This window comes from Polistes fuscatus, unplaced genomic scaffold (genome assembly GCF_010416935.1).
Source record: "Polistes fuscatus isolate 324 unplaced genomic scaffold, CU_Pfus_HIC Scaffold2, whole genome shotgun sequence".
Taxonomy (NCBI): domain Eukaryota; kingdom Metazoa; phylum Arthropoda; class Insecta; order Hymenoptera; family Vespidae; genus Polistes; species Polistes fuscatus.
In genome coordinates this window covers 10,118,411-10,138,425 of record NW_025113096.1, presented here as the reverse complement: position 1 = coordinate 10,138,425, position 20,015 = coordinate 10,118,411, and the positions used below count along the sequence as shown (strand labels likewise).

Below are 20,015 nucleotides of genomic sequence, written 5' to 3'. Positions count from 1 at the left end.
TTCTCATTACACCAACCAACTTATTAGAATTTTTATAAATTACGATATTTCACATTGTAAACATGATTTAATTTTCGTTTTTTTATGATACGAATAAATATCTTTAAATTTAATATTGTTCTTCGCGGTTTACTTGAAAAAGAAAAACCCTAGAAAATAATAAACCATATAGCATGTGTAAGCATACCATTGCTATATCCACCGTTGTGTTGTAAATAGAATTTTGTTAATTAACACCATCAAAGAATAATTTACAATTAAACCTATTATCACATACTTTACTGCATATTCGAGACAACAATAATTACAACTGGGAGGTATCTCGTTCCGAGGTAGTCCTAATCTTCTAAAATGGACAATATATTGTAGAATCTCAGCATGCTTCTCAGCAGTTTTCTGCAATAAAAATACGAAAAAGAAAAAACAAGGAGGACGGGGTTTAAGGATCGTTCAATACGAATTGTCATTCCTTTTCTTAAATTTTATTAAATAACGTGGCTGACATACAGCTTCATTTATAAACTGCTATCTAATGTGTATTAAATTGAAAAAAAAAAAAATTAAAGAAAACAAATCATAAGAAAAAAAGAAGAGAAAAACAACGTAAAAGAGAGTAATGTTACTTCAAGTATGTCGAGTGATAATAATGTCTAATTAATATTAAAAATAACCTTTTTATAATTTACACACTATCTAATAATAAATTGGATACTTTGAACGTCGACTATTTCTTTCTCTCTATTTATCTCTCTCTCTCTCTCTCTCTCTCTCCCTCTTCTCTCTTTCTGTTCTTTTTTCTCTTGTTTGTCTCTGAAACGACTTTTTTCTCTCACGAACTTTTCAGATGCTATCCTAGCTTCGTTATCGTCGAATATTAGGATTCGTTTTCTCACATGTTCTCCATCTTTTTCTTCTTCTTCCTTCTTCTCTTTCTTTTTTTTATTTTTCTTTCGAGAATACTACTACGAAGAATTATTAGAATCCGTGCAAGGTTCTGCAGCATCGTCAGCACAAGCACATGTCCTACCACCTTGTCCATCGGGCAAACATAATTGATCCTTGTTGCACATTCCATTTGCATATTGGCAGACGTTCGTTACTATTGACAAATCAAATAAATTTTGTTTAAATAAATATCCAACAAAAACATTTTCATTTTTTCTGATTCTATTATCTCAAGAATTATTCGCTATTACAGAAACAAATAAGAAAAGTTAATGGAAAAAAAATCGGTAATATTTTAGCAAACTCACAAAAATATATTTACATATTTATATACTTATTCTGTGTTTATTCTAAAAGTAAATTATTATGGTCCTTGAAAAACAACATTTTGCATTATATGAATACTTGCTTAGAGAGCGTAAAGAAAAATGTTCAAAGTTCATTTTAAAGTGGGGAAAAAAGAAAGAGATACATAAATATATATATATTATATAAAAAGAAAAACGAGAATGAGGTTGTTTGCGGGTAGATCTTATTCAAAAATTACAAAAACTCGACTTTTACGAGTATGAATACTTGCTTAGAGAGCGTAAAGAAAATGTTCAAAGTTCATTTTAAAGTGGGGAAAAAAGAAAGAGATACATAATATATATTATATAAAAAGAAAAACGAGAATGAGGTTGTTTGCGGGTAGATCTTTTTTATTTTTTATTATTGTTTTTATTATTTTTTTATATAGTCAACAGTCTATAGCTACGTTGGATTATTAATAACATGGATGGGTGGTCCGTTCGGAGAAACAAAAAAACAACAAAAACCGTGTATTATTTATTCCAGAGAGTTGGTAAAAAAAACGCGACATCTTTGATAGTTTGAATAAGTGAGAAAAGGTGTTAGTAAAGAAGTGACGCTAACCGTAAAAGGGAGAGTTAAAAATGCAATGATGATTTTTGTGTATATTTTATTTATTTTATTGATGAAATCACCTTACCTCTGGGACACGTTTCCGGAACTACAGCAATTCCATATAGTTTACCGTTTCCACCAGGTGGAATCGATAATGCAGGTTGTATTTCTTTCTTGCTCTTCAAAGCTCGTTCGATTTTGTGTCTGTAAAAAAAAAAATACGAGTAATATCGATATTTTGTTTGTATTATTATTATATATTATTATTATTATTTCCTATATGAATAATCTTATTTCGTATTTCACAAGAATACTCACGTCTTCCAATCGGTCCAATAATAATGATTCTGAGAGATTGCCAAGCCAAAGGGATAAATCAAGTCCTTCGCAACGACGTTCACATTTTTCTTATCGATATCGTAGCAAGCTGCGATGAAGAAGAAGAAAAGAAAAGTTTCGGGAGGTAAGGAACGAAGAGGACAAAAAAATAATCAATCGATTGGTTTGTTAATATTGGAAGATTAGCATATTGCTGAGGTAAGAAAAGATAACGGAGGTAGAAAATTAATAGATCAACCAACCGGTGTGTACTTACTTATCGTGAAAGTTCCAGCGTCGGCCCAACAAAGTTCATCAGACGACCAATCGATACTTAATGAATTTGGTAACTTAACGTAATCTCCTTGAAGGAAGATCTCTCTGCCTGTGCCGTCTTCATTAGCCCATTCCAACTTTGGCGCGGCTCGGTTCCAATCGGACCAGAATATTTTACTAATATAAAGAAAAGAAAATAAAGGAAATGGTAATATTTAACTTTTATCAAAAAGTATTTCTAAGATATTATAAGACCCTACTCATTGATAATAAACTGTTATATAATATATACATAACATAGGGTGGAACAATCAAATGTGAACATTTGAACGCTTTTAGAGCTAATTAACGATGAACGATAATGGGGTTCGATATTTGATATACATATAACGAAAAAAGAAATATTTCATGAATCCGTATTTGCTATAGAATAAATTGATATTATTTTGTATACTATCTTACATGTGTTAGTAAATGTATTGGATATAAAAATTTTAAATGCAATTAAATAAGTTATCAACGTGTTAAAAGAAAATATTTGTTTCAACGTTTATGTGACAGATAATGAACTATATATTACTTAATAAATATTATCGTAAAGCAAGAAAACCGACTGAAATGTTCTCATTTAAAATGTTTCAGCTTGTATATCGAATTTAAAAGGTATCTTCTCTTATAATTAATCGACTTTTTATGTACGACCCCTTTGAGAAATAGTTTCACGAGACAACACCGAGTGATTTATCTTTCTTTCTATAGTGTTCCCTCTTTTATACGTTTTCTAGTATTCTTTCCTACCCTCGATACGGGTGTACGGCGATTCCCCGAGGATTAACCAATCCATCCGAGACAAGGACTTTACGTTTCTTCGTTTCAAGACTGGCCACTTCTACGGTGGCTTTTCCGGAATCGGTCCAAAAAATATTCCTCGAGACCCAATCGACCGACAATCCCTCGGGACTGCTGACCTTATCGATGAATACATCGGCATTCGAACCGTTATAACTCAGCTCGAGTATTCTGTTACCTGAGAAATAAAAATCATGACGTAATTATAAGAAAAAATAATCAAAATTAATTAATTCATTTTTCAATATATGTTCTAATAGAATTTATATGGGATATAAATGAACGCGTATATTTTCTTTTAATTATTTTTCTAATGTGTTAATCAATGAAATGATTGTTTTAGAAATTATTAAAGAAATAGATTATTCCTTAATATCTCCTTCTAATTTAAGTAAGTCTATCATAAATCACGTTTAATCTTAAATGTTGTTTGCTCGAAAATCCTTCGATTTAATAATCGAATTACCATGGTGCTCTATCTCAACAAAGAAATTGAACCGACGGGGATCGTTCCCTTCTGAATTATTCCCAACCTTCCTCTGTTTATTGTAACACAGGTTCAATGGCTACCGTTTAAACATTAATAGTTACGTCCTATGTGTAATTGCATTGCATTAGTGTTTCATTTCTCATCCTCCACAAATCTCACTACAACAATTTGCCTTTCCTTTCGCGATCGAATTATTTATTTTCAATCGTAGAATCGCATTCGAATTATTATTACTATTTTAAAAATATCTATCTTTTCCTGTTTAATTTTTTTTTCTCGACTATATTTGTCGTACGCACATAAACACGAGTGGTGATCAACGCGCGATGAATGAAATCAAACCACGATAAATTACGTATTTTTAATAAATACGTCTAATGAATTTTTTTTTTTTACTTGTTTCCTAACAATCAAATGTATAATTTTGTATAACAATAAAAAAAAGAAAAATAATTATTCATTCGTACCAGTTATATCACTTGAATAAGCTTTTCCACTAGAACAATCGATATCCACTGCGATAGACATCTGAGTGTATGCTATGTGTATCGGACTTCCTATATTATCTGGAGTCGGTACGAATGGTATCCTCAAAGTTGTCATTCCTTGGTTCACCAAAAGGAAATTTGCATCGTGTTTGGGTCTTGTCCGACAGTTAGTACCATCACCGGTATAGCCATCGTTACAAACGCAAGCAAAATTATTGTCTCCTGCTGGTACACAGGTAGCATTTGAAGAACAGAGACTTGGATCTCGTTTACAGGACGACTGTGGTAGACAGGTGAAACCATCTCCATAATAACCCTATAATAAAACGTATCAAAACGCTTATTACCTTTTCGAAATGTTTCTAATATATAATAATAAAATATATAAGACCTTAAAGAGAGAGAGAGATCGATGATTCTTTATTCTACAAATCTCATTCGATTGCTGAATAAGAATAAAGAAAAAAGAATTGTATGACAAAGAAATATTTTATATTATATATCGAATCGTTCGCTGAGTTAACTATTTTTAGAAAAAAAGAAAAAAAGAAAAAATTGATTGTGCTTATTCATCGTTTTTCGTTTGAATAAATACATCATCCTGTAGACTGCTAATAACATTACCTAGCGAATTCTATCTATCAACAAAAATACTTTTTTTTAAACTCCCTATCCTCCAGGCAAGATTTTCTTTTTAGTAAAAATTTTTCGCTAAAAGCTTACACACACCTACTATCGTAAATTTGAAACAATACGATCGGTTAACTACAAAGAGCTTTTTACTTTCAAGCAGAATGTTTTGTTTAAAATACAACAAAAATTGTATACATTTTCTAGGTACTTCGATTAAATTAAAAAATAATAGTACACTAAAATGAATGTATTAAATATTAGATATAGAAAAATAAAACTTCAACGAACCTTTTGACAGATGCAAACGTAATTCGTCGTCGTCTGGTTATAACCACATGCTGCAAATTTTCCGCAATTGAATATAACATTACAACCGATGTGATCTTCGATGCACTGTCGTACACCATCACCGTGATATCCATCGATGCAAGAACATTTGAAGCCGCCATCACCAGTGGAAACACATTGAGCGTTAACGTGGCATTGCGATGGATTCGTCGAACAATCCGCAACTACACATTGACCGTCGACCATACTGAAACCTGCATTGCAGGTGCACTCGTAACGAGAACTCGTTGGATTGTACGTACATCTCTCGTTTTTCATACAATCCGAATTGTCGTTGCATTCGTCTAAATAATTTAAAATAATATTGTGCCTATCAGATTTAATCATCACATTATAAAAAATTACAAAACAGTAAAAATAATATTAATCAATCTATATATATATAAAATCTAAATAAAAATTATAAATAAATGGAAAAATAATGATGATGAGCTTTATATGAAAATTGAAATTAAAACATTCGAATAACAAAAAGAAGAAAAAAAAAGAGAGAGAGAATTGGATGACTCAATGCACCAATAGGACTGCAGGTTGTTCCGTCGCCTTCGAATCCAGGATTACAGATGCATTTTGCGATGGGTTCCTCGTGTTGGCATGAAGCATTTGGATCGCATATGTCGACTTCCAGACAGGACACCTCTGTTCAGAAAATAACAAGTTTGTTTTGCCTTTTATGATCGATTTTATAACATACCTCGACAATATTCCTTGGGTAATATATAACTCGTGAATGTATGAACTTGTCTTTAAGAAAAGAGTTCTATTTGTTTATAAAAACATGATGCTTTAATTGTTTTAATTTACCTCTCTTCGTGCATTCTATACCGTCACCTTCGTATCCAAGATTGCAACGACACTCATAATCGCCAGTGTTTGGTACGTAGACGCACTGAGCGTAAGGATGACATCTATTCACCACGTTGCATGATGCTGGAGACAAGCGTGAAGCAATTATAACAAATTGCCTTTTTGCCAGGCAGCATTATGAATAATATTAAAAAATAATAAAATAATCGAAAAATAGGATGATATTTTATCCTCGCTGAAGTTATACTATATTTGTAATGAAAAATATTATCAAAGAAAATCAAAAGGATGATGCAAAAGCATATGAAAAGTTTGTTAGTAGATTAAACTTGCTCAAGCCTAGCGGGAGCGGATCGTACGGTGAAATCCAGTTGGACCCATTGTATTGTGGTTGTATCCTGGGATAGGAATGCAAATCTTCTCTCGATGACCATAATTGTATCCCCATGGACATATGCAGTCATCTTCAAAACATTCCGGAAGTGGACGTGCCGATACTAAAATGTACGATGCAGTAGAAACCATAGATCGTTAGCAGTAGTCTTCATGCCAGATATTTTTTGCTTGGTTGATCGACAATACTCTAATTCTATCATATTAAACGTGCATACATTTCTTAATTAATTAATTTTACTTTTTTTTTTTTTTCTTCCCCTTTTTCATTCAATGTAAAACTGCAAACATTACGGATTCAAATAAATATAATACTTCATAAATATCAAGCAAAGGTATAATACATGCTAAGTTAATTCAGACATGCCGAAAACTTCAGCATTAAGTAAAATGTAATTCGCAAAAGAATTTCATTACCTTGGTCAGTATAAATCCCACAAATTCATATTTCAAGGAAACGAACTGAGTTCATTAAAAGATTTGATTAATTGTGAAACTTACAATCTCGAATATAGTCAACGGTTGTATAACCGTCCTCTTCTCTGATGCAAGTATCATCTTGCAATTTCCATCCTGATGGACACCAACAAGATTCGTCCGAACATTGCGGTTGCGGTGTATCCTCCGTTGTCGTATCATTTTCAGAATAACAAGTATACCCATCTCCTGATATTCAAGAAATAAAATCATTTCGATATGTGAATTCAATGAAATCGATATAACACTTACCGATATAACCAGCCGAGCAAATACAGACGTGCTTTTGTTTATCTCCATCGAAACTGCACATGCCATTAGGCGAACAATTGTTCTCGATATCACAAGAGACTATAAAAATTGATAAAAATAAAATATATTGTTACCGTATATTGGTAAGGTTTACTCCATAGATAAAACTTACCATGTTTAATGGGGAAACAGCCTTGATCAGATTGATCAAAGCCAGGAGAACAAATGCAAGTCGGTGTATTTTCCATTATTATACACACCTCGTAAGTTTGGCAACGAATATCTTCACAAGAGAAGGAAGTTCTAAGATCAAATAAAATGTAATATTTTAATCTTAATAAAAACTTTTTTTTTAAATTACTGACAGCCTGTAAATTACCGATCGTTGAAAAAATAGAAAGTACGCTTACTTTCGCAAATTCGTCCATCTCCTGAAAAACCAGGTCGGCAATGACAAGCGTGACTTCCTTCTTGATTGATACACTGAGCATCGGGAGAACACATGTGATTACCAGCAGTGCATTCGTTGACATCCACGCAAATGGCGCTACCATCTTCTTCATAAAGGTACTGATATCTTAGCAAACATAGATCGATCGAATGAATCACGTCATGAATTTGTTTGTTTAATCTTTGAAATGTCCAATTTGATGATTATAACTCTAGTATATTAAAGATACTTACCCAGGATTGCAAACACATTTGAAGCTGTCCTCATCAACGACACAAGAACTGTGCTCTCCACATGTTTCTCTACCTTGTATACATGGATCTTCCTCTTCTAAAGGTGCGATTTTTGTATTAACAGCAAATCTAATAATTCCTTCTCTGGCTTCATAAGTTGTTACACCCCTATGGAATTTTAACCTAGTCGAATCTTCTTCTAAATCATTTTCTGCATATGGACATTCGTTATAAACGATTGTTTGATCCTGCGTGAAAATCAATTCTCGTTCACCGTATCCACTGATCAGTTTACAAGTTCTTTCACTTTGAGAACGTAATATTCCAGGTTCCGATCTCGTGTAAACTTCATCGTGATCTCCACATTCGACTTTTGTGTCTAATTCTAAATACGGCAATTTCCCTATTATTTCTGCTTCCATTTTCAATTGTCCGAAGACGTCTAATCCCTGATAATTATTTCGCATGGTCACTCTGTCATTAGTGGACGTAAAAAGAAGCTCAGCTGTGTGATTGAATAGACCACCTGAAGGGATATCAAATGATTGATTCTAATCAGCTTATTTGTTATAGAACTAAAAGAATCGATTAGAAATAACTTTGAGAATCCGTAATTGAATGGTAAATTCGAACTAGTTCGTTGTCTCAAAATAAAATAAATTGATAGAAGATAGCTTTGGAATTAGAATGATTTACTAAAGATTGATTCGATCGTAAAGTAGGAAGGATTAAATAGAAATGCATTATATTCAGACCTGTAAGTTCGTATCCATTTTTAGTTTCACTAATTGGTTTCGCAAATAGCCAACCAATTACACCACCAAGATTACTCAAAAGTTGAAAACTTGCGCCTATCTCTTCTGGTATCCTCGACAAAGCAGTGTATGTCCTTCCATCTTTGGTTTGTACGTAGCATTGAAGATCCCTCGACGGAAACTCAATTTCATTGATCTTACCAGAAATACGACCAATGACGCGAATAGGCACGTCTGAAAAATCGATCTTAAGGAAAAGAGAGCTCTATTGGGATCGTCTGTTATCCTTACAGACATCATTACTTTTTTACATTCCCTTTTAAAAAAGATACAAAATGAACTATGGATATATTCCAAAAATCGTTAAAGTTACACTCATCAAAAGAAATGTTCAAAAGTTTTCACGGTACTCTAATTGTAAGACCGACATTTTACGAGTGTCTACCAAGAAACGGAGAGATCTCGTAAACTATGAATAGATCAGAGAAAACTTACTGTAAGTCGAGTACTTACTACGAGACATTTATCTGTTCAACGACGAAAACAGTGTTGCTTTGTGTTAAGCTAGATCTTTTCGAAGAAACGACATTTAAAAAGATTTCTTATTCTCGAGTGATGAGCTACATCAAAGAACGTTTCTTTGATGGTGTCAATTAGTAGTCAGAGAAGAACTCGAAAAACACGAGAGAGTCTTGTTCAGTTAAATTGTAACTACGTAAAACGATCTCTTTCATTTCAAAGGATCAGATGACAAATCTCTAACATCACTGGCACATAAATTGTTTCGAATACGTACAAATTTAGTTTGACGTTTTTAATAAACATAAAAAAAGTTAAGAGATAAGAATTAAGTTACACGCGAGATTAACTTACCATTCGGTTGACAAGATTTTCCATTTCCAAAGAATCCTTGTTTACAACTGCAACAAAAGCCAACCTCATAGTCAATACAAATTGCTTTGCTGTGACAAGTCGTGGCACCGGTTCTGCAACTCATTATTCGACTACCACTTGTGGTATCTAATCGAAACAATTTTCGTTTCGTTATATTTATGATTAAAAAACTATAATTTTTTAAATTATATTCTAATGACAATAATAACCTTCTATACTATCAGGAGCTTTGATATCTTCACCTTCATCGATTGGTCCTACTTGAAATGCCCAGTGACCAGGTCTGTTAATATTTGACCATCTGATTGAAAAAGAAGATATCAATTTGTTAGACTGTGCTAATTGTAATATAATGACTTTCTTTCCTTCCAATTCATCCTTCTAAGACTTACTTGTCTGCATTTTGAATCTGATCAGTGCCCGAACCTTGTAATGTTGTTATTCGACCTTCGCTCATAAAACCAGCCTGAGCTTTGGCATCTGGCAATCCATTGGGATGTGACTCTGCTTGTATCCATTGGATTCCATTTTCTGGATATAATAATTCAACGAAAGAATGTGTGCCATTCGAAGAGATGGCTACTTGATAAGTATTCACCTACAAACGAACGATTAATTATATAACATTCGGTCTCACACGTTATTTATAAAAAATATAAGTACTATCTTACAAACAAATTAAATCGTTAATACAATCTTTCGTAGTATTTTTAATATTCACAATGTTTAATTATTTCATATACAATATATTTAGCTAATTTATCCAAATAATTATAATAAATATAAAAAATCATTTATATATATATCACTTCGTTGTGTTTTTCGAATACAAATTTTTGAATTTTATAATAAATCTAATCTTCTATTATGTTTTTCTATATAAAAAATAAGAATGAAAAGAAATGAGATATAAATAACAATTTTTAATTACATAGAAAGTATCAAATACTTTTGTTGAATTTTATTTTATGTTTTTACTTTTTTTTAAGTAAAATGAAAAATGTTGAACGTTCACCTTATCGCTTTTTTCGTTATAATAACCAACATCTAACCAAGTTGCCAAGAAAACGTGGGTCGGCTCGAAATCAAGCGCATCCTTGAACGTGCTTCGTATCATTCCACCTGCTCTCGCAATAACCTCCGGGGAATCCGTCTCAGCCCAATAAATCATTCCTGATGCTCTCGTATCGACGTGGGTGTAGAGTGGTGCGATCACCGGATCATCCAATGGGAAAGCGATGTTAAAGAACCTTTGCATTGCTCGTGCAAATGATAGGACGCCGTTTGCATTTACCTGAACTCGTTCAAACAAAGTATACGTCAATTATCGGCAAAAGTCTTTTTTTCGATATCAAAGAAATCAATTTGAAAACAATTCTTAAATATAATTTATCATATTTATCGAATAATTGATCTTCCGATTAGAGTAATTTTAAATCAAGAATATAAATCGTGATATATGATTTATTCTCGATTTCTCTTTCAATGTAGAATGAACAAATTTAAATAGATTTTTCAATAAGATTAACCCGTTCCTGAGCAGATGAGAAGATTTTTCTTTCAATTATGATATAGTGAAGATATATTGAAATTTCTTAATTATAATTTTATCATTTTCTACTTAATTTTCTGATCGTAATAATTTAAGATCAATTACGAATAAAATAGTTAAACGAAAGCTGACACGAGATTGACTTTTTAATAGGAAAGATCAAAGTATAAAGTCAAACAACTGAAAACGACGCGCGCGCGCGCGAGAAGGTAAACTTATTCAAATGGCTTGACTTTCAAGAATTTTCACATTTAAGTACGCAAGTAATCAAAGTAGCGATAGTCAGGTGAATTCCGCGAGACGTTTGAAAATTCAGCGATGACGTTATCAAATATCTGACTCAATTGGCGTGCATTTACTCGTTAATGACCGTAATTGCCATCGTGTCTGTACCCCCGTACCGAACTACACCATGTCATTTACCGAAGAAACGAGATTCCTACGAGAAGACAATAGAGTCGCGTTCCGAACTAACGAGTCTTTTGCTCAAACTGCTCCGCTAAGCGAAAAAGACCTTTGAACTCGTACGTATGCGGAACTACCTTTTCAAATGTACAATTAAAATAGGAAAAAGACACACAAACCATATCCAACGCATGAAAAATAATCCTAATTTACAAGAATGGAATAAGATAGGACAATTATTTTCCAATAACTAAATCATATAATTAAAATTTGATTACAATCTAAATGCATACTCATTTTGTTGACTGATTGTAAATATAAGTGCAAATTGTCTATCGTATATGAAACGTCGAATATTCTTTTATTTCTTTATTCTATTTCTTTTGATTGGATGAAACTTTCACCTTATTGCTATTATAATTATAATAACCAATAATAAAAATAATTATGAATAATTATAAACAGGAAGTGTTTATTATATCGAATATCTGACAAAAATATATATTTTTCTTATAAATAACGAGTTAAAAATATACAAATATATGTAAATAATTATTATAAGAGCTTTTATTTAACATTAATTAAAGTAAAAACTCGTTATTCCAGTCACAATGATTATATACCGTTTTAGGAATTATCTCTAGCAGTTAATGTTTAATGCTCGAGGAAATCCAGGAGAACGTTGGAAGGATCCAACGTAAGCTAATAAAGAGCGTTCGCCTTTATCCTCTTGTGGCACAGAAAAGGGATCATTTTTTTTGTAAAGAGCCACCAGCGACCCTTTCTATCTTTTCTTCTTCGTTTCCCTCCTCCCACCTCCTACTTCTATTCTATTTCTCTTTTTCATCTTTTTCCACGGCAAATACGATTAAGAATATACATAAATTTACCTTTCTGACATTTTTCTGTCTCGGGGGGGAAAAAAATTAATTATAAAAAAAAATAAAACAATTAATATTGATCAAAAAAGAAAATAGAAAAACAATCTCAAAAATATCAAGAATTGAAGGAAGAGAGACGGGAGGGGGGAAGGTTGGGTCAACAGGTAAATTGTCAGCACGTGCCACGAGCAAAATTCAACGGTGACAATTGATAGGCACGATAAACGAGCTCTACAGGACGTACACAGAAAAAGAGAGAGAGGGAGAGAGAGAAAAAGAGAAAGAGAGAGAAAGGTTCAACAGCACGCGTTTCGTTTCAGCGCGTTCCAATGCGTCGAGATGTCATTCACCCAACAACAACGCTTGACGGTTCAAAGTTAGCCGACGCTTACCGACGGTTGTTTGCGTTCGCATAAACGTGCTTTGACTTCGTTCCTCGTTCTATCTTTTCTCTCCCTCTCGTTCTTTTTCTTATATGTTTAACAACCATTCCTCTTCTCTTTTCGTCGATCAACGAAAGGTCTTCAAAATTGATGCTCAGACGCAGCTGTCGCTTCTTGAAGAAAGTTTCCTTCTCGTTAATGAGACGACATTAAAGCTCCCTCGAAAGATGTTCTCATCCCTCTTCTTTCTTTTTCTATCTTTTTCACTGTACACGTGGGACCTTGTTATCACGAACGAATTCCATCTGATTCTACCAGAAATTTTCTATGGATTTTCAATGACTCATCGGAATTAAATTTTTATTGTATTACTTACCGATGAATTGTCGTTCATTTCTCAATAATGATTTGTTTTCAATTATTTGAAATATTATTCGTTTATACTAGTATTTTTGTTTTTTTTTCTATAAATATATTTTTTCCAATCATAACATGGGATAATAAAATTCTCATTGAACTTCGTTGTTCCATGAACCGTGATAAATGTTATATTATAACAAAAATTAGAATTAATAGAATTTTTGTATTTACGTCGAGTAATATGTTCACGAGAAATTTGACCATGGATAAGTAAAAGGAGGACTACTTATCGTTAGAAAGTTCTCATGTGACATATGTAGATAGAGTGACTTTTTTGTATACAATCGCTATCGGACTTTGAAGAAACGTATCTTTCCGTATCGTCAATTGCGAGTAAAGACCGACCATAGTCGACAGTCAAAATAAATTGTTTTCTTTATTTTTAATCTCTCTAGCCGCCTTCGAAAAGTGGCCTAAATTTTTCTTGCCCTTAATTCGATGCTTCAATTAAGACCGTTAAAATTCATAACAAGTTCCTACATTCTTATAAATGAACCTAGATTTTAATTGTTAAAAGATCAACATTCCTTTTTTTTCAATTAAACTTATTAACAAAACTTTGCCTATTCTTGTTTATTATAATATGAAAAAAGGAAAACGTTGATAAACGTCGCTTATGTAAAATAAGTAAATAAAGTTTAAAATTATTGAGAAATTTCGATTTTTCTTTTTTAACAAACAGTTGGAAAAACGATTTTACAGGACGATAGGTTCTAAAACGTCTAAATCTATTCGATTATTTGAAAGATTTGTTACTCACGTATTAGCGAAGACTAGTGTGAGTTTTGATCATGCTATCTCAGTCGGTGCTATCGCGGGGGGGTCGTAGGTCAGAACGAAGCCGATGACACACACTCATGTCAGGATAATCGCAGTGGAGAAGCGTGAATGAACAAGAGAAAACTGTACAAATAGATAAGGATGCAAGGAAGTAATATAGTATTTCAAGTGAGAGAAAGAGAGAGAGAGGGAGAGAGAGGTAAAAGAAAACAAAACAAAACAAAAAAGAAAATGTCGCATAGTATGTTTCGATATATTGAAATCTCATTGAAAAACTTTTTTTTAATAATTGTTAGATAAATTGATTCAAATTAGAAACAATTATTATCCCGATTGATTTTTTCTTATTTTCCTTTTAAAATTTTCTTCTCTAATAATTATTATTACATTAAATTATTTGTATTATTAATATTTAATGATAGATATTATAGAGAATATTTATTATTATATTAATTATATTATACGAATATATAATATAATGAATTATTTCAAATTATTTTCTTTCAAATATCTTTCAGTTATTCTATTATAAATATTTATTCTAATCAATATTCAAATCGTTGTTGAAATATAAATGAGAATTCTCAGATGGTTGGGTTGTTTGTTTATTCTTAATTGAACGATCATAAGGATCGTCTTATCAGTTGAAATATTCGACTAATCGAAATGTCATCGTTCCGATATCTAATCTCAATTTAATAAGAGCGTGTTTATGTGTTAGAGAGAGAATGTTAGGTGTTAGGAGGGTGTTCGAACGAAGACAAAACGATGACGATACTCTTTCGCTGATGATGCTGATGATGCTGATGATGCAGTATCTACGTAAAACTTGTATGAGGAGAACTACGATGATAACGCATGCCGCACGCGCTAACGCAATCGTGTAATCGGGTGCAATCATTTTGATGACTGCGAATCGTCGACGATAACGGACGGAATCGGAGATGATTGTCGTGTAGGCAGCCTTTGCTCCTAACTAGAACGTCGCTTTTTAGACCCGTCAATGTATATATCGCGATATATATCTGTGTCAATCAATTCGTCACGTCGTACGTCATCAAAATTGCTTTTTTGCATCCCGAAATTTAATCTTTTCTTGTTGATATTTTGTTAAATCATTTTTACGATCGTTCTTCAATAATAAATAATACGAATATGTATATTATTTAATCGAATTATTTAACTTTTTATTTTACTGGTGTTTCATACAATTCGCTCTTATATAAAATTGTAAATTTTGCAATTTTTATTAGGCATTTATTTTTTTAAATCTTTACAATGAATTGAAATTATTTCATTAAATTTTGCATGTCTATCTTATTACGGTAAACATATGAATAAATTTTTTTAAGTATAATTAATTCAAGAATTTTTATTTTTATTCAAATGAATTTAATGAAACGAATATATATTAGATAAAATTAGATCGTTTAGATTTTATTGGATATTGTTTGTTTTATAACGTCAAAACGTTTGATGAAACGAAAAATATAGCTCGATTTTAATTTACATAAACGCAACGATTAGAAATTTCTCAACGTTGTTCTCTCACTTTAACCGGAGAAACGTTGACTAATGTGGGAAAGCTTCAAGGCTAATTGCTAGCATTTTGCAGTGTTGGACCACGCGCCGCGTTAACGTCTAATCGTCTATTACACATATACCAACATATGTACATACATACATACATACATACAACTAAAAGTGACTAGACTGCATCAACTCGTGTAAACACTCGTAGACATTTATTGTCTACTCTCTAACCCGTTATTCTAATCTAACGTTTATTATACTAATTCTACCGAAAGTAAGTTAGACTTGTATATAAAAAGAAATAGAAAGAAACAAAGATATCACCATTTTTAAAATTTAAACAAACTATATGATTAGTTTTACCAAGAATTTTAATAAATCGTGCATAAAAAATAATAAATAAATTGAAAGTTTTCTTAAATAAATGATAAGAATACTAAACGTTTAATCTTATTTTTTGTTAAAAATTTAATCGATCGAATAATTTCTTTCTCGAAATTCGAAACTTTGAAAAGTCTGATCAATATGATCGAGTGTACTTGTGTTTAAGATTATTTAAAACAAAAAAAGCATTTCTAATAATGAAAATATCGACGAGACTTTTTTTACGATTATTCTATTTTTATTAAATGAACAATAAAAGGAAATTTTTTCCGTGATCCTAATACACGCGAAATGTAATTTTGTTTCTAAACGACTCGCTCTTGTTTCGACGAGGAAGCAATACGAGCCGAATGGAGATACGAAAACTCACGACCATGAACCTGTCCTATGTATATAAGTACAAACGTGTATAATATACACGTATATATGTATATACAGCAGGTTTATAGGTACGTATTTGTACGTGCACGTCGATTAATAATGCGACGATCATTCTAGCGGACGATTGAATTATTGACGTGTCGATGAATGGAAACGACGCATGACAGATCGCAATCACGTTGCAACGCGTGACTGAAAGCATTTACGTGCGATTTACAAAGGGTGCAATCCTCGCGCGTTTGTACGAAATGGTGTGCAGATTTTGCATAGAAAAAAAAGAAAAAACAGAAAACAAAAGAAAGAACAAATAAGGAAGAGAAAAAGGGAAACATAAAAATAGATCTTTCGATGGGATATTTTTTATCGTAAAAGAAAACATAAAAGTCGAGGCTGTACTATTTTTCTTTTTTTTTTTCATTGTCTTATACTTTAAACAATAAGACAATACATATCCGCAGGATGATGATTTTCGAAGTAGAGAATAAATTCTGACGGAATCGATTCTATCTAACGAGGAAAAAGTAATGAACGCAACAGGCCGTCACGCTTCCACGCATGAGCTCATACGTCTTAAGACGCAATAAACCGATGCAAGAGAGATTAATCTTTCAATTAGGTTTGCACTTTAAGAGCAAAAGAAAAAGAAGGAAAGAGAGACAGAACGGCATAGTACGTAATCAACGTTCATTCATAAGAACTACTAGCTACTACGTAGTACGTTGCTATTCCATGAGATCACAATTATTGTAACAGGCCCTATAGAATTTTGTTGTTAATTGTGTATTTAAACATATCCGCCTATCGATGTTTGGGACGCTGATGTCAGGGACGCTGATTCAAACGTACTGTCGACGTTTAAACTTGGAAATTATTCAAGAGATTCTTTTATCTATTCTTTAAATCTTATTTAAATAGAATTCATTATCTATACAGGGTACACGTAATAACAACTGGTATGTGGGTCTAGTTATAACTTTATTACAAATATTTCCAGGAGTACATCGGTTTAATTGTGTAGCTATACAACTACTCGTAGTTTCAACTATGCAACTGCAAACTCACCCTAATTGATGGCAAAGCTTGTCAAACAATGCAAAAATTTGTTCTATCTGCAAAAGGAAGAATATGATAATTCGGTATATTCTGTATAAGTTCAAGTTATTTTTATTCGAAGTAAAACTTTACAAATGGTTAACTAGATGAATATAAATTACGAAACATGTTCCAAAGCAAAATATTCTTGCTTTGGAATGTCAACGTTGTGTTCTCAACGAGCAATTAATTTGTTGTGAATTATTTATTAACATTTTTTATCCGAACCATTTTGATATGATATTTTAAAGAATTTATCAAGTCATAAAATTTGAATTTTCTATAATCTTTCAACTTTTTATAAACAAGATATAAAGGAATGAAAATTTGTTAGTAAAATTGATCGAGGATGTGGTATTCGAAGACGTATTTCAAGGTGTTAAAGTTCTCTTTAAGATGTCTTAGAAAAGGGCTGGACCCGTACGACGACCCAGTACAATTAAACAATTGCTACAAGTAGCCGTTTGACCGTCATTACGTTCAATGAATTCGTGTCACGCTAGAAGATGACGACAGATTAGTCCAGCAGACGAATTAAGAGGATGAACAAATATTCGCGGTTACCCGAATGCTAGAATGAAATTGATATTAACGAATTGTTTAATTATGACACTTGTATTCTCATATATTTTCTCTTTCTTTAGTTATTGGTCAGTAAATAATATATTACCGCGAAAGATTGAAATTGAAGAATGGCAAGATTCACAAGGTCGCTTGGTGATATGTTTGAAATATTAATGTATAAGAATATTCCAATATACCAAATATTCGGTGTTTAATGTGTTGACATTCAATCACGTGAATCTTGACATTCTTCAATTTCGGTCTTTCACGGTAACATATATATTTCTAGTTGGTATAAGAATTAAATCATAACCAAATATATTAGCTATATATGTTTCCTTATTTACGATAATATGATTCAAAGAACGGAAAAATTTCTCTCTCTCTTTTTCTTTTCCTCAGGAATTTTAATGTTAAAACTTTATCGTCTCTCGAAAACGCGACGTAAAAATAGAACGGATGCTACAAATAAATTCGCGAAGTGAAATTATTACGAAGTAGGAACAAGATAGAAATAAATATATGTGGATAAAGAAAGAAAGAGAAAGAGAGAGAGAGAGAGAAAGAACGAGAAAATAGAAGAGCAGCAAAATTTAATATTATTAAATTAGGATACCAGTCCTATATATAAATCCAAATAAAAAATAAAGTAAGAAAATATATATAAATGAGGCAGATAAATATAAAAACATATTATAAAAAAAAAAATTTTCTAAATTAATCACATTTCTTTCCTATATACTTTATTGCTTTAATAATACTCGTAGTCAAACTATGGTGGCGTTACTCTCGAAGAACTCGAATTATCAGGACTAGCGAGGTAATAGAGTCGTCTTGAAGTAAATCTTGTCGAAATTATCGTAGAGAACAAAGTCGACAATTAATATCGGTCGTCTAGCTCGTGTTACAGAGGAGAATAACACGAACTCGCCCCAATAAGAATCGGACGTTAGAGAGTTTCTAAATATACTCACTAATAAAGACTCTATTTACAAACGGACTATAAAACCGATATCATATTTTATTCTAAGCAAACAAATTCTCTTCGAAAATTTTTTATACGAAATATTATAGATAGTAGATATTATTTTATTATTATATATATTATTTTTAAAGTATGTCGTATGTGTATATGTATATGTTATATATTGATCATAAATTGGTAGGGATAAAAAATAACACTTGTCTAATCCAAAAAAGAAAACAAAATAAAAACCAAGAAATAATTAACAATGAAAATTAAGCTGTTATTGGACAATGACTTAAGAGATTTGACGAAGTCTCAAATATTCCTATTGAAATACTGATAAAGTTTATGATAAAAAAAAAAAATAGTAGATAGTTTTACGAGAGATATTATTCGAAGTTTACTCACGAATATGTTATTGTAGATTTTATCGTAAAAAACAATAGGCGTTTTGAGAATCGCTTCGATGGATTGGAGAATCCCATTGGCGTCGTATTCGAGTGCATTCGCTCCTGGAACATTGTAAGGGTAGAGATCGTTCTTGGAGAGAGCATGCGAAGATGGCACGAGAAGAAGGAGGATGACCAGGGCCAAACACGAAACGCCGGTGAAACGTTTGTCGCGAGCCATTCTCTCGGACTGTCTTAACGCTACTGCCGAGAGATCGGTTCTCTCGAAAATGGCTCATGCGAGTCTCTCTCTCTCTCTCTCTCTCTCTCTCTTACACACACACACACACATACACACACTGTATCTGTCTGTCTATCTTTCTTTTTCTTCTTCGTGCGTTCGCTCGTTTCTCTACTTCTTGCCGCCCCCTAATCTGCCGCCTCCGAGCAGCAGCCTCAACGTCTCGTTTCTTCTTCTTCTTATTATTTTTCATGCCAAGCGATAATTTCGTCGAACGTTCACGGAGATCAATCCTCTTCCCTCTTTCTTTCATGCGTTTTACTTTTCTTTTTTTAAATTATTTTTTTTTATTTTAGTTTCGTTTTGTCCCCATGTTACCTACGTTCAAACTCTTGTTAGATTTCAATCGACAACGAGGAAAAAGATTTTCATTTCAACCTACATCCACCTACATTTTTTTTCTGTCTGTCTCTCTATCTCTCTATCTCTCTATCTATCTATCCCTCTCCTTTTCTATTTATCTTCTCG

At 32.2% G+C, this 20,015-nt stretch overlaps 1 protein-coding gene and 1 long non-coding RNA gene across 2 annotated transcripts; both read right to left on the bottom strand.

The window, feature by feature from the left end:
- Positions 1 to 921: 921 nt before the first annotated feature.
- LOC122516568 (nidogen) lies at positions 922 to 19,526 on the bottom strand. The gene is given in 21 exon segments (XM_043634481.1): positions 922 to 1,099; positions 1,937 to 2,055; positions 2,170 to 2,278; positions 2,447 to 2,622; positions 3,244 to 3,472; positions 4,252 to 4,588; positions 5,194 to 5,537; positions 5,770 to 5,892; positions 6,058 to 6,183; positions 6,955 to 7,119; positions 7,183 to 7,281; positions 7,355 to 7,475; positions 7,478 to 7,485; positions 7,593 to 7,759; positions 7,867 to 8,392; positions 8,622 to 8,855; positions 9,495 to 9,641; positions 9,725 to 9,816; positions 9,908 to 10,113; positions 10,531 to 10,809; positions 19,266 to 19,526. Coding segments are annotated over 21 exon segments (3,966 nt in total). The 5' UTR covers positions 19,488 to 19,526; the 3' UTR covers positions 922 to 962.
- On the bottom strand, positions 12,830 to 15,051 carry LOC122516569. Its single transcript, XR_006303604.1, has 2 exons — positions 14,715 to 15,051; positions 12,830 to 14,059 (listed from the first exon to the last, which is right to left on the bottom strand). It is a non-coding gene; the product is annotated as an uncharacterized LOC122516569 (long non-coding RNA).
- Positions 19,527 to 20,015: the final 489 nt, after the last annotated feature.